Source organism: Hydra vulgaris, chromosome 11 (genome assembly GCF_038396675.1).
Source record: "Hydra vulgaris chromosome 11, alternate assembly HydraT2T_AEP".
Taxonomy (NCBI): Eukaryota; Metazoa; Cnidaria; class Hydrozoa; order Anthoathecata; family Hydridae; genus Hydra; species Hydra vulgaris.
In genome coordinates, this window is record NC_088930.1 from 13,280,001 (window position 1) to 13,304,151 (window position 24,151).

General features: G+C 27.6%; 1 protein-coding gene across 1 annotated transcript in view; it reads right to left on the bottom strand.

Moving 5' to 3' along the window:
- LOC100203371 (cytoplasmic 60S subunit biogenesis factor ZNF622) overlaps window positions 1-13,539 on the bottom strand; it is a 15,459-nt gene extending 1,920 nt beyond the window's left edge. The window contains exon 1 of the mRNA XM_065810164.1: window positions 13,094-13,539. Within this exon, the coding sequence (XP_065666236.1) occupies window positions 13,094-13,424 (331 nt within the window). The 5' untranslated portion in view covers window positions 13,425-13,539. The remainder of the gene's footprint in view (window positions 1-13,093) is intronic.
- Window positions 13,540-24,151: the final 10,612 nt, after the last annotated feature.

Sequence of the window (24,151 nt, forward strand, 5' to 3'; positions counted from 1 at the left end):
ATGTCACGTTAACGATAATCAAAAGATAATTTAAATATTCTAAAAGATATAAGTTTTTGCGTAGCGCAAAACTGCTGAACGCGTAGGCAAATCGCCTTTTCGCAAGCAAAATGCGAGCTGCGTAGCGCTTCTTAACAAGGCCTGATGTATATATGCGGTAGTGGTTGTGCGCTCACTTCATAAGCAAGAGGTTCTGAGTTCAATTCAACCTTGTCCCTGGTAGTACCGCGCTTAACTTGTTTCTCGCGCAGCAACCTTGTTCGCCAAGGTTTGCGCTTTTGAGTAACAGAGTTGAGAAAGGGTTTATAACCACAACTAAGTAGTCTCCTTGTCTGTAGTGAGGTGAGTAGAAGGAGGAGGTAAATTAATAAAAAAAATTATATATATATATATATATATATATATATATATATATATATATATATATATATATATATATATAATCATTTTGCAAAAATTAGCCATACAAATGTTTCTTTTTATATCTTAGGGGTTGTTCATAAATTATGCAATGCTAAACTAATTTTAAAATGGTAATTGGAGATCATTTGCACTTTTACGCAGCGGTTTTGTTGAACTTTAAGCTTTAAGTTTAAATGCTTGGTTTAATTAAAGACTCTGCAATGGAAAATTTTTGATCTTACAGGGCTAGTGATGAAGCGAGCGCGATCGCGCTCTGCTCGTTAAACGCACCCGTAAACGGTATTTTCAAACGCTCTCTGCGCGATAAACAACGCTCGCTCAGCTTATAACGAGCGTATAAAATAACGCTCGTCCAATAGTTCGGGATTATTTTTTTATTTTCATAAAATATTTAAAAAAGATTTTTTATTAAAGATATTCTATTATCAAAGCACTAATATAAAATATAAAAATCACTACGTCATTCTCTTTTGCACTAACGTAATGAATGAGCAGTTTGAAGTTGTAAATAGTCACTAATTTCAATTATGGAATGTGCACGTGGAAACACAATGTGAATACAAAAATGCGCAAATAAAATAAGAATAGAAAATTAGAAAACCACTATAAGAAAATTGAAACTGCAGAGTATTTTTAATCTTGTGAAAATATCAAGTAAGATTTATTTGATTTATTGTTTGTAATATTCCACACATCGTTTATAATCAAAATAAATATTAATAATAGAGTAATTTTTAAAATTAGTTTTTGTTTATAGTATAGGTTTTTTTATTAACTATTATTTATTTTAACTCAAATTTAAAACGACTCTGTTGTTTAGAATGTTCGCAATCGCATTCGAAAAGGAAACTAAGTAATGACGTCAACATTTATTAAATGGAAAGTTATTATTCTAATTTATTATTATTTCAAATTATTCTTGTGTTATTTTTTTAAGATAAAAAAAACGTAATTTAAAAAAGAAATTTTAGAAAAAAATTAAATAATTAATTTGAATAAAAAATATCAAGAAATATAAAAACCATTAACCGTTAATTAAGTTTACAGCGTAACATTTTAAAATACATATATCAAAACAACGAATCAAAACTAAGTCACTAAATTATACTTCAATAGTAAATCAATAAGAAGTTGCGTTTTTGTTTGATATTATTTTTTTATAACATAAATAGTTAAAAATAAAATCGCGATCTGACATTATACAAGAAGTTTGGAAGTATAAAAATCTACTTCGTTGAAGTAGTTTCATGAGTGTGATACTAATTCAAACATTTTTTGACGAAAGAATTATGTAACAAATAAAAAAAGATATAAAAAAATAAAAAGTTTTTTATGAGCATCGCCTTTAGCAATTTTCATGATCGCACTCGCCGACATCATTTCGAGCGCACATAATCACGCTCGATGAAAACATATTCTAATTTTACGAGCGCGATATAACACGCTTGACGATTTTCTTCATCACAAGCCCTGTCTTATATACTTTGTCTTTTAAGAAGGTTTGCAATTAAAACTATCAAAGAGATTCGGAAAAGTTCAGAAAATGGAGACACTCGATTCAGGTCAACGAAGAAGATCAAACTCAATCTGGAAAATATGCCCATACAGGAACTGATTCACTGAGATAAAGCAGATACATTAGAACCTGTGTTTACTAATCGAATACCTAAAAAAGATTTTGACAATTTCTTTGAGTTACCTTTTGAAACACTTTTGAAACAGTTTTAGGAAAGAGCAGTTAGAGATAACAGATGCATTTAAATTTGTTTGTGGATTTGAGAGTAGAGGTGGATTTGTCAGGGCCAGGATGGCTCATAGACAATTAATACTTAAGCTGCACTGTAAAAAAGACTTAAGAAACATCTTTAAAAGATGCTTGAATTTCATTATTTATACTGTAAATATATGTTTGAACATGAATATGTAACTTTGCCAAGCAAATAGATAATATTAATACCATTTGTTTTTTATATATATACATATATATATATATATATATATATATATATATAAAATATATATATATATATATATATATATATATATATATATATATATATATATGTATATATATATATATATATATATATATATATATATATATATATATATATATATATATATATATATATATATATATATATATATATATATATATATATATATATATAGATCTATATATATATATATATATATATATATATATATAGATCTATAGTTTGTATTACAAATATTAGTATTACAAATAAATCATTTTTTAAAAAAACCACAAAAACGCAAATTTAATTGAACAGAATGTTTTTAAAAACATTCTGAATGTTTTTAACAATATAAACAATGTTTTTATTTTTATTTTTTTTAATAAAATGTTTTTATTTTTAATTTTTTTAATAAAATGTTTTTATTTTTATTTTTTTTACTGTAAATCATGCGCGGAGTGTTGCTACATCGACTGACAAATAGCCTGATTCGCAAGGGAGTGCTGCTACATCGACTGACAAATAGCCTGACTCACAAGGGAGTGCTGCTACATCGACTGACAAATAGCCTGACCAGCAAGGGAGTGCTGCTACATCTACTATCTTTTAGCCTGACCCGCAAGGGAGTGCTGCTACATCGACTGAGGGTTTGGTTGGGGCAGGCAGTCTATCAATTAATTAAAAAAAAAAATTCCGGTCTTGCATTTTAATTTTTACTTTTTGTCAACAAAATATGGAAAAACCTTTCGGACAACATCTAAGGGTTCTTCATATATATATATATATATATATATATATATATATATATATATATATATATATATATATATATATATATATATATATATATATAAATATATATATATATATATCTGTTTAGACAAAAAGAACATTAAAATCTAATTAAAATTGACTGAGAAATTTCAAATCGTCAATTATATGATCTGACATTTGCAGAAAAAAATAAGTTCTCTATTAGATAATAAAAAAAAAATTTAATTTTTTTCTTGAATTTTTACTTGATATTTCAGAAAAAAACGTAAAAGTCCTCCAGAAAAAAAATGGTGAGGAGCGAGAGGTGGGCAAAATCTGCGTCATAAGCCCTCATATAATCTTAGTTTTTCAATGGCAATCATTTTACCATTTTACTGCAAAACAAGTTAAATAAATGTTAAACAAATGTTAAATAAATGAAATGCTATTATGGAATGTTTACTTTCTTCCAATTTTTTTTTATATTAATTAAATTTAATATTACATTTTTTAAATGTTTGATATAAACAAATTTCTTTCTTTTCTCAACATTTTGTTGCGTTGGTTTGACAAGGTTATAACTGATCTGTGAGTAGTTTTGAGTAAATTGGTGCCAAAAATTGTTATGTTCCTACCATAAAAAATTATTAGTATCAATCGATAATATTTTTCACGCATGATAACATAAGCATTTGCCTTTAGTATCGATATTTGTAAATAAAAAATGTTTCACTCTTCATTAAAAAATAAATACCCCCAAAATGCAGTTAGAACCTTGTCATAGTGAAATAGTCATATCTTCACAATGATTTAATAAACTCACAATTAACTGCAAGTAACTTAACTGCAGTTATAATGGTAGTTAGAAACATTATAGCTACTTTAAAATTTGTGATGGAAGTAGTTAACTACTTATGAATTTTGTAATTGAAACAATAATTACCCTAGGGTAATTACCCTATTATCTAACAAGATTCTACCGTTATATTATATTTAATAACCATTTCGTTATGGCTTAAAAGCTAAAAGATTTTTTAAATTGCTCGAATATTTCAACAAAATGAAAATAAAAGATTAGGAAACGAAAATTTAACTTGTTGGTCATCAAGCTTTTTAATGTTGATTTGTTTATACAAAGCATACCAAAAAAATTATTTTGAAACAGTAAAATGTCCAGTTACTCCTTTACATATTGGTGATTTGGTACCAAGTTTATATTTGCTAGAAATGCAATATGAGAAAATAACTAAAAGCTCTGCTGAAAATAACTAAAAGCTCTGCTGAAAATAACTAAAAACTCTGCTGAACTGAGCTTAACTCTGCTGTTTATGCAGCTGTTGCAGTTTTAAATGTTTCTAAACTTTACCTCTGGTATCAAAGACCAATTGCTAAAACCACAGTCAATTTAGGCCTAAGCTGATTATAGTAAACTTGGTGATTGAATTTAATAAAAAAGGTCAAAAAAAATGATCTGACTGCAAATGCTAAAAATAGTTTTACTCAAAAAAGTGTGCCTGACGATGAAGCCTTTGATCAGTTTTATCAAAGCATAGAATTGGATCAGGTAGAATACAACAAAACAAAACTCAGCATTGAGCACTTAGCTGACAAATACAGAGATAACTTTATAAATATTTCAAGAAACCATACTTTCACCAACAAAACTCAGTACAATGCATTTTGGTTTGATTAAAGAAAAGAATTTCTGTATCTTTATAATTTGTGTCTTATGTTTTACAATATACCAACATTTTCGATTGTTTCAATAATCTTGAAACAATCGCATCTGCCAACTATTTTTTAACTATCCCAGGGCGCAACATATAGTGTTGTTTTTTTTAAATGAACGTTGACTTGCGTATCTTTATTTAATGAGGAACGTCAATAAATAAATTTAAGAGATTTATATCAAATAAGGGAGTTTTATTTTCAAACAACTTTTATTCTAGTTATTAAGTTATTAAATACATCAAAGCTGCTTGGTAAATTTATTCAATTTTTGTTTTTCAAAAAAAAATTTTTTTTACACATTTACAAAATTATTGATAAATGCACAAAAAAAAAACTTTTTAAATTATTTTATTATGCAAACAAACATTACTTCACTTTAAGGAAAATAAAAAAATTAAAAAAAAAGCATTCAAAACTTTATTTATAATGAATTCATTTGCTTTAAACTTTTTTGTCATGGTTTCTTTTATATAATTGCTAATTATATAAAAGAAACCATGCTTGAACATTATGATCACTTTCTTCAATAAAAGAAAGCAATCGAAATGTTTGACCACGGTTTCTTTTGAAGTTTTTGCAAAAGCATTCATTTTAAGTAAAATTTTGGATGCTTTTGTGAGCGCATGCAAAAACCATGCTAAAACATAATTAGTTATTTTAAAATAACTAATTATGTTTTAGCATGTAAAGTTACTTAAAAGTAACGCTTTTGAAAAAAGTAATTATGTTTTGGATTTGTTTTTTAAGGTCACTGAAATTAATTGTTTTTCTATTTTAAATATGTGTTTTTTAAAATAAATAAAAAACTATCAATCGCAAAATTATTTTGAAAAAAAAATTGCTGAAGTAATGCGTCTATTTTGAAAAATCTCAACCAAATACCAATGTTTGCATAAGCAAAATTTAAGAAACGCGCTTTTTGTTTTTCTGTCTGTCTCTTAACAAATGCATACACGTTAGTATTACACTCAAAAATAAGTGCGATCTGATATATGGCATATTTTATAAATATAACCCGGGGTAGGGTTGGGGTCAAATACGTTTAATCAAATACAAATACAACTACAAAAACATTAAATATAAATTTCTTAACACAAATTCAAATACAAGTATATGGAATCAGTATTTTCCAAACAGAAATTTCAATAAAAATATTTATAATTTAGGTATAAACCAAGACTGATAAATTAATTTACTAAATAGAAGAATAAAAACAAGTCTTCTAACAAATATCCCTTAAAAACAAACTTTAATTTATTTTAGTGTTCAAAATGAAGAAAAAAAATGAACCTCTTGGTGTTGCCCAAAAAAACCGGTTAACCTAGTTTATGGAACTGAATAAATTTTAACCAAATACAATTTCACAAATACAATTTCATAAATACAAATTCAAATACAATTAAATACAAAAATAATCAAAAATTTTAATCAAATACAATTTTTTTATCAAATATAATACAAATACGCCAATTTAGCCCATTTTTACCAAATACAAACACATACATGTATTTGACCCCAACCCTAATGTCAGGTGTAGCTAATGTTATCAATTGCAAAAAACATTGATTGTTTGCAAAGTTTTTAAAAAGTTTGAAAAGAATTTAAAAACAGGTTATTTTTTAGATGTCACACTTCAAGTAATTCTAAACCAAGCAACTGTAGTCATATATGATAAGACATATTTCTAAGGAACCTAATTTTTTTTGTGAATTTTGGTTGGACACTTTTAACTGTTTTAATCAATCCAACTTAGTGTGGCAACCAAATTGGAGAGCAATATTTAGTCTTATATAGATAATAAAAGATATAACTAGGATACAAGGGTCACAAGCTTTAAAGCATTTCAAAATTAAGTATGCTCTAGTTAGCTTGATGGATGACGTTGAAAAAAATTTTTTTTATAGTAAAGGTTAAAGTTCATTGTTACTCCTAGATCTTTTGGGTTGGAAGACTAAACCAAAGTACAATAACCTAAGGGTAATTCCATGTAAAATTGGGACAAAAAATTGAAGTCGCCCTCTCAGATTTCCTTCAAATTTGAACCAGTGGTACCTATCAATATAACCAAAAAAAAAGCTTGAGCTCCCAAATCCAAACAGTTCAAAAGTTATGACATTTTGAAATTCAGCCTAAAACGCCCTATTTTTTTCCACTTCCACCATTATGAACTTTGTAGTAGTACTTTTAATTGAACAATTTAAGATCTAGTGGAAGAATGTGGCTAAAAATTGGTATCTGACCATTTTTGAGGGTGCTGAATTCAAAAATGTAGATAAAATAATGAAATTTAAATTTTTTCATTGTTATTTTTTTATTTTAAAATAGCCAGTCAAACTTTTTGTTCTGTTACCATGGGTTGCGCTTTCATTAATTCCCGGAGTGTACAAGTAGGTGATCCTAGGCTATCTTTATAAATAAGATGGTTTTGGTTTCTTAAAGCATAATAAATATATGTCATTTTGAAATTTAGACAAAAAATTTCTTTCTTTGGCCACTATTCTCTATTATAGAATAGTGGAAAATTGGTACCTGGTCACTATTCTCTATTATAGAAATATGACTGAAAATTGGTACCTGGCCATTTTTAAAGGTGTTGGATACAAAGATGAAGAGAAATTAACCTAATACCTAATATTTTAGAATAATTTTTGAATTTTAAAATCATATAATATTACTTAACCATACAACAGGTTAACATTTTCACAAATTGCCTGACTCTCATGGGTTCAATTGTGGTGTGTAAAAACAGTTTATTAAGGTTGGTTTTGATATATAAATAAAGTTTTGTGAAGTGAATTATCATGAAAAATATAGTTTTGCAGCGCCTGCTGTGATGTATAAATATAGTTTTGGGACGTCACTTATGTTGCCTAAATATAGTTTTGAAATAACAGTTAACAATAACAAATTTCAATTAAAAAAAATTATTTTAATTTTAGATTAAATAATTATTAAATCTTGTTTGGTAATTCAGTTTCTTAGTCATGGCAAACAGCCAACAGTGCTCCATTGGAATCAACCTAGATAGTGAATGTCATCTCACAACATATACATCGTTGCTGGGAATTGAACCTTTAGAAGATATTCCTGAATATGAAAGAGAAATATTAATGTGGAGGTCTGGGCTCTCAATAATAAATGTCAAACCAACAACTTGTCTCCATCATAAACATGTTTATTTGAAGCATTATACAACTAAATAAACACGGTGCTGCAATCCATTTAATACTAATAACAAAGTTATAAAAGGTATTTGTAGCAATCATAGCTTTTAGTTTTGTGAAAATGTTGTGAGTTACAATAATGAAATTATTGGCAGCCAAATTCTATTTTAGCTATATTTAACCTTTTAACTGACTTCTGAAAGTGCACTATTAAATGCCATACAACATTAAACTTTTTAAGGTTTTATTAAAATTTTTATACATATTAAAAGAGTTTTTCCCTTTTTTTAGGTAATCTTCATGAAATCAACTTGGATACAGCAAAGTACCTATGCAGTAAAGGCAAATTCGTCGTTTCAGGTGAAAAACTTTGTCCACAATGCAGACATAAATTAGCATCAAATGAAGAATCAGTAGAGAATGAGTTGGAGATAAAATTAACTGAATATAATATGGAAAAAGAAATTATACTGAAATCAACAAGATCATTGCTCAACAGTACTCTATGCGAACTTGAAATGTCTCCTCTAAAAGTTCATTTACCCAAAACCTCTAACAAGCCTTCACTTGGAAAGAGAAAGATAAAGCAAGTTGAAGAAGCCGTTATTAAGAAGCTTGCAACTGCTCTGGATGTAACTGAATCTGATCTTGTTGCACCAAAAAATGAAGTTCTAAAGGAAATTCAAACCAAAGCTGGTGATCTAGACTTTCTTGTAGAATGCATGAAAGAAAAACTTAAGGTTTCTAACAAAAGGCAGCAACTTCAAATTTTGACATTAACCCCAAAATCTTGGTCTCTCAGAAAAACAGCAAAAGAGTTTTCAGTTTCCAACCACAAAATTCAAAATGTAAAGTTTTTACACAACCAAAAAGGCATCATAGCATACCCTGATGTGGTTGAACGGCATCGAATCAGTAAAGATGTTATAGAACTTGTAAAGCTTTTTTACTGTGACGATGAATATTCAAGGCAAATGCCAGGTAAAAAAGATTGTGTAAGTGTTGGGGGAAAAAAATGTCAAAAAAAATGATTTTGTGTAACTTAAAGGAGCTCTAAGTGGCATATAAGACAAAGTACCCAGGCCATGAAATTGGATTTTCTAAATTTTGCAGTCTTCGGCCTAATTGGTGCATCCTTGCTGGTCCAAAAGGTACACATTCTGTTTGTGTGTGTACAATACACCAAAATGTTAAACTAATGTTGAGTGCTATAGGCCTTGAAACATCTTACCATGAAATCATTGAAAAGATTGTCTGCAAAAGCAGACAATCTTTTCAATGAAAATCTAAAGCTTGCATGATTCACCGATGCAATAGTTGTCCTTGCATACAAGCTGCCCAAAATTATTTTCAGCAGTATCTCACACAAAATGATGATCCAAAAGAACAATATGACAGTGATGAAAATGAACAGTCAGTGGATTTCAATCAGTGGACAACAACAGATAGAACTGAACTATTAACAATAAAACTTCCATTAAATGAATTCATAGAGCTCTTGTGTGAAAAATTTGAAAATATTACTTCTCATTCATTTATAGCAAAATTACAATCAAGCTATCTAAAGCATCTAAAAAAAATTAGTATTGATGAGGCTATCATACTGGCAGCTTTTGCAGAGAATTACACTTTTGTAGTACAAGACAAGATACAGAGTTACCATTGGAGCAAGAGTCAATTTTCCCTTCATCCAGTTGTCACCTACTACAAGAAAGTGAAATTGGAAATATCTTCTTTTTGTGTAATTTTAGATGATTTGAATCACGATGTTGGATTTATCAATGAAGTTATGCATAAAACCATTAATCATATAAAAACTCATCTTTGTCCCACAATTACAAAAATTCATTATTTTTCTGATGGCTGTGCAGGGCAGTGTAAAAACTGCAAACATTTTGACAATTTATGTCACCACGCTCAAAATTTTTCTGTTAGTTGCATCTGGAATTTCTTTGCAACAAGCCATGGCAAATTTCCATGTGATGGAATAGGTGACACTGTTAAAAGGCTTGTTGCAACAGCTAGCTTGCAGAGTCTAACCACAGGTCATATACTGTCTTCTCAAGCAATGTTTGAATACTGTCAAAAGTCAATCAGTGGGATTAAGTTTGTGTATGTCAATGCTGAAGAAATGGATCTAGTAAGAAACAAACTTACTGATAGACTTTTAATAGCAACAACTATTCCTGGGACAAGAAGTTTCCATCAATTTATACCATCTTCTCATTCAATTATAAAAATGAAAAGGGTATCCGATGATAATAATTTTGCTCTAATATTTGACTTCCACAAAAAACAAAAATAAGAAATTATTAAAATAACAAAAATATGAAACTATCAAAATAGGTATTGTGACATCTTATGATGTCACAATACCTATTTTGCAAATAAGACGATTTTTACTGGCTTGGTATGGTTACTGAAGTTGTTAAAGAGAATGATGATTTTATGGTAAAGTTTATGCATCCACATTATCCAAGTCGGTCGTACTATTGGCCAAAGCATGATGATAATTACTGGGTGCCAAGAATGAATGTCATTTCTCTTGTTAAAACACCTTCAACATCTTCTGGACGTTAGTACCAAATCTCAAAATAAGATGAAACTCTATTTGAACAAGTTTTATCTTTTTAGTGAAAGTTGAATAATATTTTACTTTCATTATTTAAATGATAAAAACTTTAATTTTGGTAATATTTGGTTATTCCTTTTCATTTTTATTTTTGAGCTTTTTTCAATAAAGCAGGTTTTTAATATTTTCAAAAAAGTTTGCATTTAAGTTTCTTATTTTTTAACACAACATTTGAGCATGTAACCTAAAATTTTAGCACGCAACCAATATTTTGAAATAATATCTAATTATTAGAATAATAATAAAAAAAAATTGTTTAATGTGTTGTATAGTAAATTATATTTCTATGTATAATTTTGAAAAAATAGATAAATATGCAAGTTATGCAAAGCAATATAATTTTATATTTACTTTCACCTAAACTTTAATAAAACCTCTTATTTCACAATGAGAGTAAGGCAACTCCAGAAATAAGTGAAATGCAAATTATGATTAAAAGAAAAAAAATGGACTGTTGACATATTAAAATTCAAAAATTATTTTAAAATATTAGGAATTGGGGTAATTTCTCTTCATCTTTGTATTTAACACCTTTAAAAATGGTCAGATACCAATTTGCAGTCATATTTCTCTACTAGAACTTAAATTATTCACACAAAAAATATCGCTGTAAAATCTATAATAGAGAATAGATGCAAAATAAAAAATTTTTTTGTCTAAATTTCAAAATGAAATATCTTTTCTATGCTTTAAGACAACATTTTCCAAAACATCTTATTTCACAATGAGAGTAAGGCAACTCCAGAAATAAGCGAAATGCAAATTATGGTTACAAGAAGAAAAAAAAGGACTGTTGACATTCTAAAAATCAAAAATTATTCTAAAATATTAGGAATTGGGTTAATTTCTCTTCATCTTTGTATCTAACACCTTTAAAAATGGCCAGGTACCAATTTTCAGTCATATTTCTCTACTAGAACTTGAATTTTTCACACAAAACTAGAGAATAGTGGCCAAAGAAAGAAATTTTTTGTCTAAATTTCAAAATGACATATCTTTATTACGCTTTAAGAAACCAAAATCATCTTATTTATAAAGATAGCCTAGGATCACCTACTTTATTTTAAAAAAAATCAAACCCATGAGACTTGGGCAACTCCCGGAATTAATGAAAGCGCAACCCATGGTAACAGAACAAAAAATTTGACTGACCATTTTAAAATAAAAAAATAACTATAAAAAAATTTAAATTTCATTATTTTATCTACATTTTTGAATTCAGCACCCTCAAAAATGGTAAGACATTAATTTTTAGCCACATTCTTCCACTAGATCTTAAATTATTCAATTAATAGTACAACTACAAAATCCATAATGATAGACTTCGTAAAAAAAGAAACGTTTTAGGCTGAATTTCAAAATGTCATAGCTTTGCATTTTTTCATGTTTCATAACTTTGCATTTTTTCATGTTTCATTAATAGGTTAAAATTTAAAGAAAATCTAAGGGGTGACTGAAATGATGGTCCCACTTTTACATGGAATAACCCCTAACATATAGTTACCTTTTATATCTTTGCATAATGAAGAAGGTGCTTTAAAGTGCAAAACACTTACTATTAGCAACTGTTAGTTACCACATTTCTGCCTATTTAAAGTACAAGCCTATTTAGAGCAACAACTATTATAGTTGCTGTTATTATAGTTCTTATTATGGTTCTTGGCTTAAAATCATGTCCCAGTATGAACTATGATTTTATATCATCCACATACAGTTTAAAGAACAACCCAGATATTTGTTAGGGCTGTTAAATTATTAACATATAATAGAAATAATATGGGAACTAATACACTACCCTGTGGACTCCACTAACAATGCACATTGGGTTTGATAGATAACATTGAGATCAATAACTTGCATCTGATTTAAAAGTATTAAATAATAGTATAAGATCCTTGCACAAAACAAAGAGCAATTAAATTAATTTAATAAATTATCCCCTGTAACTAAATTTCAACACTCTTCTATTTACATATCTTTGCTTCTAATTTACAAAGGATTATAACTTTGCTATCAAAATTTATCATTTGATAATCATAAAACAATAGAGTTGGTTTGGTGAAAAAAATGAAATTTTAAATATTTTGTGCAAAGTATATTTTGTGTTGTTTTATTCAATTAATTTTAATCTTAATCAGTATAAAATTCTCACAATCAGCCATAAAAAGAAAGGCATTGCTTGCTTTTTCTATAAATTTTAATAGAAATAAATTAAACTGGAATAAAAGGAGTTCAATCCTAAATATTAAACCCTAAAGAGACTAAAGAATTTGTTTGATTTAAACGATCTTTCAAATCATGGGAGTTCGAATTAGAGGAATTCAGCTGTAATAAATTTTGATTAATTTATATATCTTATTGCACCATTATCTAACTTATAACAAATGTTTTTAAATAAGAATATTTGTTACCTGTGTAATGTTGTTCAGTACCAGTTGAGGTATTTTTATTTAGTAAGTCTTGATGCTTTTTTGACTGTACGTGATTTTGAAAAGAATTTAACGATGAAAAACTCTTATTGCATAGCTTACAATATGTAGAAACTGATCTTTCTTGAATTTTACTTTCTTTCTTTTTTATTTGTAGCTCAGCTTTAATTGAGAATTCTTCTTCAGTGACAGGAGGCAATTCTGCAACTTTTCTTTTTAGGTTATAACGATGCCATTCGGTTTTATAATGCATCCTTTGCAAATCTGCACTTATAAACTTAACACTGCAGGACAAACAAGTAAAAGAAGACATTTTTAAAAAATTTTCGTAAAATTACATCACGTTAATCAAGTCTCGTGTTTGGTGAAGAAGGCTCCGTATTTTTTGTAAATAAAACATCTTTAGGTACTATTACTAATACCCGTCGAAAAAGGACGATATAATCGTCGAGGATTTGTCATACCAACAACGTCTTGTTGTACAAGACGTTGTTGTCATACCAACAACGTCTTGTACAACAAGATTGTTGGTATGACAAAACCTCAGCTACAATATCCACGGCTGTTTTACTCAATATAAACATGAGCTTGACAAACTAAAAGAGTTTGACAAACTAAAAGAGTTTGTCACGAGTAATTTTAAAAAAAAAAAGCATTTTCGCATAAAAAGTATAAAAATATACTAACCCTAAAATAAAAGTATTTTTTTTCTGTAAACGCTTTTGCCTTCAAATAAAAAAAATATAAAAAGATATATTTTTCCTTGTTAAATAAATATTTATGTTAAACGGAATAAAATCAAATATTGTTAAAAATGATTTAGGATCACTTTTTTGTTTTTGATGATACTAACGAAAACGAAAACGAAAACCCTGTCTTGGCCAAACTAAGATTTCATTACATAGCTACATGCTTGATAATTGAAATTTGGAGCACTTAATCAATGAATTTCTATTCTATCTGATTTTTGTGCCCTATCCTAATTTTTATTAGAAAAGTTTATTTTTAATGCATTTCTATTTTTAATGCAATTTCTTTAAAACGTAAATCGTAATATTTTTGTAAAGGTCACTAAGTTATTGAAATTGCTTTATACAAATAAAAATCAAAAAATTTATTTTCTCTTCTATTTTATGAAATATGTCTTCAAACATGACTGGTTTAAATCAATTATTCTAGTTTTATGATTAATATTTTAAATCAATCACGTTACCTTTAATCAATGAATCAATCGTATATATGGGGCTGTCCATTAATGACGTCAGCAAAATAGGGGGAGGGAAGGGCCTGGAACTTTTTGAAAATTTTTGACAAAGGAAGAGGGTCAAAAAATTTGACGTCAACAACGTTACTTTTTTAAATAAATTTTGTTACTTCGTTACTAGTCATGCATACATACTTAGTTACTAGTCATACATACTGGCCAATAAAAAGGTATCAAAACTATTACATACCAAGATCAGACGGCCTGCCACTTGCAATCGAAGTTGCTCAGTTTGAGAGAGATCTTGGAGTTCTTATCTCAAATGATCTTAAACGTAATGCTCAAGTTTTAGCAGTTGCGGTGAACGCTAATCGCTCTTTAGAGTGGATGAAAAAAACTATTCGCAGCCGTAGTTTTTCACTGTGGAAAGAAGTGTACACCACGTATTTTCGTCCTCACCTAGAGTACGGTATCCAAGCGAAGTTACCATACATTACCACCTACGCTTCTATGCGTCTGCCCGTTACCAACGGGCAGACATAGAAGCGCTAGAAAACGTTTAAAGCCGTGCTACAAAAACCATTCCTTAGATTAAGCATCGCACCGCCAAGCAGCGAAGAGTCATGTTAGGTCTTACGACACTTAAAGAAAGAAGAATAAGAGGTAATTTAATTCTGATGTTCAAGCTCATGCGTGGATTTGATGAAATAAACTTTCATGTATTATTCAATCGTCCTTCGTCATCAAAGTATATTATGCTTGGTCATAATCAAAGACTTGCACAGCAAAGAGTACTCAAATTGCATGCTAAGAGAGAAATTCTTTACGAACCGTGTAGTGTTTCAGTGGAATACCCTGCCGCAAATAGTAATTGACGCGACTTCCATCAACATTTTCAAAAATCGACTAGATGAACATTTAAATTAGTTAAAAGAGAATTTTTAAACGATAACTGTTTCCAGTATTCTATTATGTTCTCAAAGTACAGTACTTGTGTCGCAGATATGCACAAGTATCTTAAGACTGTTAGTATAGAGGTGTTTGATGCAGCACATCTTTGTTGGTAATTTAAACATATCGAACATTTATGATTTTTCAAAAGTCTATAAATTTATTACGGATTGTTGTAAATTTTTTAAGTTACTGACCACTAAAATTAACTAATCTAAACTACGGCTGCACTAAACTTAAAAAAAAGAAAATTAGGCTTCATTTGTAGTCTTGTGTTACATACTCACCCAACCTTTAGTAATTTAATGACATTTTCTATATTCTACTTTTTTAAACCGTGTTGTGCTTCATAAATACCTGAAACATACAGAACTAAATGAGCACACGCGAGATTTTTACTCGTAGCACTATTATTTTTTCAAAGTTTGTGTTTGTTGGCCTGATGTAAAAACAAATAAAGGTTTATTTAAGTACATAATCTACATTATATTATTTAAATGTTTATACCAGAGTCGGCGAGCTGCTGCTCGCAAGCAGGTTGCCAACTCTGGTATAAACATTTGATGCTAAAATTTCAATGTTATAATGGGACTCTCCAGCCCCATGCATAAATACAATTATAATATTGAAAACAAGATGTAAGTAGCTCTTTAAAAACTAGAAAATTTTTATAAATTATAAACTTTGGGTCTCCTGTCTTAAAAGATTGCTAACCACTTGTTTATATGAATTATCAAATGTATTATTTTGTTATGCTAGACTCTATTAGAATTAGATTGCTTTCAATGTGAAATTGGATTAGGTTTAAAGTTAAAGTAATGAGGATTGGCACATTTACGTTTTGTGACTCTGCACTGTATATAAATTATGACAAAAGTATTATGATAAATATTTGACATTATCTAGGAGTAGGTCTGTTGACAGGCACGTTGGTTACTATTGCTATCCCAAATTACCTAAATGCTAACGTTATCCATGCAAAAACAATATATATATGTGTGTGTGTGAGTGTGTGTGTGTGTGTGTGTGTGTTTATTAATCGTAATATAAAAACTTAAAAATATAAACTTGTTTTGTAAAAGATGATCTTGAAGATCTTATTAAAAAATTTGTTAGTAACGATTTTTTTTATCATAGTAAGAATTTCGGAAAACATCGAGGAATACTCTCCTCCTTCAAAGTTTTAATGTTTCTCTTTGTTCCTTTAAATTCCATAACTGAAACGATTTTTTTATTATTAAAATAATATCGACTTGCAGTTCTTCGATAAGTTGAGTGAATTTAGTTTTTTTTACCTTCTATCATGCACTGAAAGAAGTTTAAACCAATAGTGTTGCATGTAAGTTTAAACCAATAGTGTTGCATGGAAGTTTAAACCAATAGTGTTGCATGTAGTAATTACTTTTACTCCTACTCATTTTTTGTTTAGAGCAAGCCATTGTAATTTTAAATGGCTATATATTTAAAAAATGTTTATAAGTTGAAAGTTAAAATAAGTTTTTTTTTTTAACATTTTACTTTTAAACACTTTTTCTATAAGTTGTAAACTACAACTATTACTCCTATTTAAAAATGTTTAATTTTTTTAATATTTTTTTAATTTTACATAAGATAGGGGGGGGGGGGGGTAAATTAATTGTTGACGAAGTTTTATAGGGGGTCTCTTAAAAGTTTGACAAGTTGTTGACAAGTAGGAGGAGGGAGGTAAATACTTCTGAAATACTTGGTATTACATTTCAAGGTTGTTTACAAATAGTAAACACTACTAACATTAAGTAAACACCTATTGACAATGATTAAAATAGTAATGGTAATAATAATAAAAATAACATTTATGATAATAATGATAATAATAATAATATGTTATTTTAACAATAGTAATAATAATAATATAATAATTATATTAATTTAAATAAATCAGTATAACTTTCCATACAACAATAGCTTATACATACAAAGTTTCAGTTACAAATATATTACAGTTTATAACTGACAAAACGTAACAACTAACGATGACATAAAAACGACTTCTGCTAAAAAAAATTATAAAGATTTAGTAAATATATTAATCAAAGTTCTTATAATATAATAACCAAAATTTATTGCAAATAATATGACTAAATAAATAAATAAAATATAAACAGAAAAGTACTGAGAAAATCAAAACAAAACTAAAGTTACAACAAACATTACAAACAAAACAAAAAATTACGTTAAGCCCTTTTGGCAAAAAAAAAAAAAACAGAAAAAAAATATAAAATTAAAAATAATAAACAAAGAAAAAACATAATAATTCACGGTAGAATAAAACATATACAATAAATGGCTAAAATGAAAATAATAACAAATAATTTATAACTGTATAAAATATTATATATCACAATTAAAAAATAATTAATAACTAAAAAATAAAGCATAAATGACCAACAAAAAATAATAAGTAAAACTTTATACGCGAAAAACTAAAGAAAAATCATTACTATAAGACCGCATAAGAGCATAACTGAAAAATAAATCGTAAATAAAGAATCCTAAAAATATATGAAAGAAAACTAAAGAAATATATGACATAAAACTAAAGAAATATATGAAAAAATAAAAAAATCTTGATTTGACGATCTTTTTTCGATGTGTAAATAGAATTTTTTTTCTTACTTTTCCATTTTATTTATTTCATTCATTAACCTTTTTTTTTTTAACTTCTATTTTCAATACTTCTTTACTTATTTTCTTTCAGATAATTCTTTTTCTTTTCTTCTTTTAAAACATTTATTTTTCTTCTTTTTAATTGATTTTATTTTTCGTTTAATTTATAAATGTTTTCTTTTCTCTTTAATCCTTTTTTTATCTTTAAAAAAGTTATTTTTATCCGTTAGATAAAACCGTCCACCATTTGCGATGTCATTCAAATGACAAATCTGGTTCTTTTTTTTATTTTTTATTTTGGCTTATAACAATAGGTATTTTTATTTAAAATTTATCGATGAATATAAGTCCAGTTGAAAATAGTACAAAAAATATTTCATCGATTTGTTGCTCTCACGTTTGGGGCAGGGGGCACAAATTTTGAGGCTTTTTGTTCCCAGCCTCCAATCATCGCAATTTTTTTCAAAGCGTCCTTATTTGACATAAGTATAAACACATAAATGTTTGGTGTTTGCTCCATGTTTGAAAGTTAGCTATCTCAAAGACCAAAAAAAGCTGGTTCCGGCTCTGTATATATATATATATAAATATATATATATATATATATATATATATATATATATATATATATATATATATATATATATATATATATATATATATATATATATATATATATATATATATATATATATATATATATATATTACGTCGTATTAGCTTTTACGTCGCTAATTTTTTTATAAAATGAGCGTTTTATAACCACGTTATTTCGAAATGGGGCAAGTTGGGGCAGCTAACTTTTTTAGTTTCTTATAGAATCATACAAACTCTCTTTAAAAAAAGAATCAGCTTCGCGAAGGAAGTTTAAGGTAAAAAGTCCTAGCACTGTAAAAATCAGTTTAAACTCGTTACTGTTGCATTTTTTAAATGCATTTCTTACAACGTGTAAGAAACATACATATTTCAAATATTTTCATAATTTAAGATCAAGTTATCTATTACCTTTTTATATATAGAAAATTAAATTAAAAGGTTTTGTATTAAGGGATAAAATCAAGATTTAAAAATGGTAAAATTTTAATGATAAAAAAAAACCTGTTTTTGGTCACTTTCAAACATAAATTAACGTTTGAATCTTTTATTTCAGTACTTACTTTTTTATACCGTTAAAATCATAAGAAACTGTAGAAAATAGTTAGCTAACAATATTATTTAAATTGCGCTACTCAAAAAACTGTATTTTGGCCAAATTTTAAGTATTTCTAAATCACTGTGAGACGGTGTGAAAAATGCATCAAAAATAAGGATGTACCAAAATTCCGTTCCGGCCGGAATTTGTGACTTTTTTTACAATTTTTCACAAAATTTGTAAAAAGGAGCAAACTCGATTTTTTTTTAAAAAACAAACTTACTTTAAGCTACTTTCAACTAATTTTTTAAAGTTACTTTTGCAAAAATATTACCACAACGTTCTCCTGTTTTCTATTTTCAAAATAGTTTTTGACATTAAAATAAGAAATAATGCATTAAAAAAAAGACATTGATGAAGAAATCATTCCATTATTTTGTTTACTATAAATTATTATATCGTTATTAATAACATTGCAAAGTTTATTAATAAGGATTTATTATTGCGTTAATGAATTTATTATAGCATTTTGAAATATCAATTTTTTGAAATCAAACCACGAGCATAACAAACATGATAATTGTCTATTTATAGATAAATCACTTATTTATACATTCACACTTACGTACCTACAGTATTTTTTGGACCATATAAAGTTAAAATCCCCCTCAACTTAAGGAAGTTACAAGTTTTATATGGTCATAACTTTTGAACGCTGGAAAATACTATAAAACTTAAAATTTATCGATGAATATAAGTCTTGTTGAGAATCAGTCAACGTAGCATTACACTTTTGTGTCTCCTAAATCATTCGATGTATGAACTAAACCTCCTAACCCTATTTTCTCTGTTTATTTCCGCACTTTACCCGTTGAAATTTTTTGCATTTTACAAATGCCTTGTTATTGTTAAAAATTTGAGCAAACCTGAAATACTGTACACATCTATAATCTTTATTTGAAAAATTTATTTTCGGTTGAGAAAAAGACGTTTGTTATTTGCGAAGTCGTTGTATTTTATTATTGTTATTATTATAGTTGTAGTCGTAAATTACTCATACAAATTATACATACAACGAGGAGGGAAAACACATCTCCATAATTTTTTTCCGCAAACAGGAGTCTAGTCTACTTTTAAGTCTACTTTGTGTAAAGAGGCTGTTTTGGTAAATATTACAGAAATCATTCTCGGGATGTCGTTTGGGTTGAAAGGATTAGTACCATTATTAGATCACTTTATGTTCTAATAATGGTACTATCAGTCAAACAGTTATCGTTGGGCTTCCTACTTAAAGATGAGCTAATTTGAAAGATTCAGTGACATATTTTATTAAACTAGCATCATTTGGTCTATATATAAACCCGAAAAGTATGTTTATAGTTAACTTTTTCAGATACCCAAACTTTTTGGAGAAGATTTGTATAGAACTCGTTAATTTCGTGAGAGTTAAATACGTCAGTAATTGTCAGTAAAATAGATAGTCACAATGACATCTTGACGTCCGTTTTGACAATTTTTTTTTAAAGCGAGTTATTTATTTACTTTGAGTTATTTTACTTAACTTTTTTTTAAAGCGAATTATTGTTTTACTATTGTAAAATAATTATTGTTTTACTATTGTAAAACAATAACTTGCAAAAAGAAATTAATAACAAAGTATACAATAGCTTCATTATTGCACTTTGCTTTGAAACGTTACGACATTTTACTTGCCAGTTAAAAAAAAAGTTTGTAGTTCTTAGCTATATTGTAATATTAGGGGAAAGGGGGGTAATTAGTACCCCTGTGCAATGTGTACCAGCGTCATTGTTCTTTTTCTGATTCGTTGAAATTGGTGGAAACACTATAAAATTAAGCCAGCAGATGAAATATGTATACTAACCAAAATATGGCGGAATCGAACGTTAAAGAAAGGAGGTAAGTCTGTTTCCCTTTTTTTACACTATTTGATGTAATAATTACACTGTCCTACTAGTCGTACCTTGCAGGCGTGGATATGCGTAACTTATTTATATTTTTTTATGGTGTTAACCCATTTATTCTTCTTCATTAATAAATACGTTTTTTTCGATTCACTTTGCCTATTAAAACACTGAAGAACATTGAGGAGGATATGATCCAGTGTTTAATTTGTGGAGCATGGGTACATGTTGCATGCTCATCATCTGAGTCTCAAAATGGGTCACATAATAGTTATATATGTGAATTATGTCAAATATATTTTACAAGTGTAAAATGAACCAGTTATTATTTTATTTATTACCTATTATATATTTTCTTCATTCCCTTTGGTACTTATTAGCCTCACTAGTGGTACTATTTGAACCTTCTTGTGAGTAATTAATACCACCTTGTTTATTTTTAGTTTTTATTAGTGTGCTCTTTATTTTAATATTTACATCTTGAAAACATGATTGTTTGTTTTAGTTTCATCAATGCTTGTTTCTATCTAAAAATAAACTTTTTCCTACATTTAGTTTTATTTTTAATAATTTTTTCCCTTAGGGGGTACTACTTAGCCCCCTTTTCCCTACATAGTGTTAATGTTGCTATGTTTATATACATATTATTTTGTAGAGTGACATCTTAAAAAATCCTTTTATTCAAAAATTTGGCTTGGGCCCCAAATAACTCTAGCCCCTTCCCCCCCCCCCCCCATTAATGTTTAAATGTTTAAAATTTTAATGTTTAAATTTTAATGTTTTTGAAATTGTTCATTGTGATTTAATCAATTGGTGTAGAACAATTTTTTGTAATGCGAGTTGGTTTGTTTATTGTTGGAATAAAACCATTTTGAAATATAACTTTATAAACATAACTTTGGGAAAATTTCTGACGTTTTAATTTTTTTTCCATAACCGAGCAAGACTAAATAAAAATCGCCCACAAAACAAATGCAAGTACCAAATGTATTATTTTTGTAATTAAACACTTAAAGTATTTAATAAATGCTTTTATATAACTTGAGGTCTACATATGACGTGTAAAACTACGCTTTTGCTGGTATCGCTTATCACCTCAATCGTTAATAACTACTCATAATCGTTTGTTATTAAGATTTAATTTTTTTAAGCAGTTTGAAATATTAAAAATTGTTGGTGAAAATACGCACTAACCCTCCTGCTTTTTCAAAACTTCTGTTAATTTCTCTATGTTTACTTTTTATTTTTTATTATTTTATTTATTTTGCTACTTATCGATAGTATTTTTTTTCTTAACTTCTTCAAGTTTAGCCGAAATATTCTCTTCGTTAGTTTGAATAGATTTAAGAATATTGCTGCTGTCGTCTACAAGAGATATAAATTTTATGTTTGAGTCTAACCAAAAACTTAAGTTTTGAAGTAAGTTATTACTTACGCAACAAGAATAAAAAACGGTATTCACAACATTTTCCTAAAAAGTGCTCAGCAAACTTTACGCAAGAAAAGTTACGTCTGCTATTTTCTGACTTAAATTTGAAGTAACTATAAATCATCTAATAATATTGAAAAATGGCGTTTTTATTATTGTAAAAGATTTCAGATTTTGTATGTTATTGCCAATAAAATATAACTTTATATTAATTTTATACTGCTATACGTTCAGTTATTTATATAAATAATACAACTTTAATTTTTTTTAACAACAACAACAATAGCAATATGTTTACCAAAAATTTAGATGTACTACATAAACTTGTTTTATAAAACTTGTTTTCACCTTAAATTTAAGGTTAAAAAAATATACATACGATCTATATAATGGATGGATTACTCTCTGATAGCCTAGCTAAAACAAGGAGAGCAACCATTGTACGGATATATCATACAGTTTTCTAGTATGCCAATAACTTATTAAATAAGTTAACTTAATAACTAGTTACTGTCATACATCAAAACTATATGATGTATCCATACTATATTAACTTATTGTTGTATCTATACTATACTATCTATACTATATTATACAAAAATATATACAATAATATTATTGAAGTATATACTTTAACTTGCATAACTAGCATAAAAAATCCGTGTGCTAATAATATAGATACAATATTCACAAAAATATGTAATTAAGTCATTAGTTTTTCAAATATCTATTTTTTTTTTTAATTTATAAATGAGAACAAGGCTATTTCAAAATACAATAAGGCTAAAATTATCTCCGAGTAATCAGGCTATTGAAGTAAAAAATTATTATATCCTAAATATTAAACTTACTTTGAATAATGATTCTATGTTTTTCAATGATTTCAATTATCCAAAAGTATTAACAATATTAGGATTTTTTTGAATAAGAATGCTCTATTTTTAATTATTTCAATTATCAGGAGTGATTATTAATCTATGGATAATTTAAATTATTAAAAAAAAGAGCATTGTTTTTTAAAACCTAATTTCTTTCTACAATACTTGTTGTAGTGATTTAATCAAAACTTGCTCTGTCAATGAGTGTTAATTCTGTTTCACAATGAAGTTAATTCTGATTCACAGAATTAACTTTAGGGGAGAGTGGGGAGAAATGGACAGTGGGAAGAAATGGACACCCCTGGCTATTTTTAAAACTAGTGGACCATATTGTTTTCAATATGTTCCAACAGTTCAGTAACTTCAGTAATTTTCTTTTCCTTAATTCTTATGCACGTTTTTTATATGCTTACGGAAATTTTTCAGTTACAAAACAAGTATTTTCTTAACCAATTTGCACGTCTATATTTCATTGGATCAACATCAGAATTCAAGTTAAGTTTGTATTATTGTAAAACCAACATTTCTTTATAATAATTTATAAATTTTGCCTTACAAATTCAATAAATAAAAATTTTATAGTGTTTCAACCAATTCAGGTACCAGTGAGGAGAAATGGTCCACAAGAGGTCCGTTTCTCCCTATTCATTTGATTCATGGTTAGCAGTAGATTTCTATAGGGATGATATGCTTGTAATTAGCAGTTTGAATCTATAAAATACTTGGTTATATAGACGTAAATATAGACGTGCAAATTGGTTAAGAAAATACTTGTTACAAAACAAGTATTTTCTTAACCAATTTGCACGTCTATATTTCATTGGATCAACATCAGAATTCAAGTTAAGTTTGTATTATTGTAAAACCAACATTTCTTT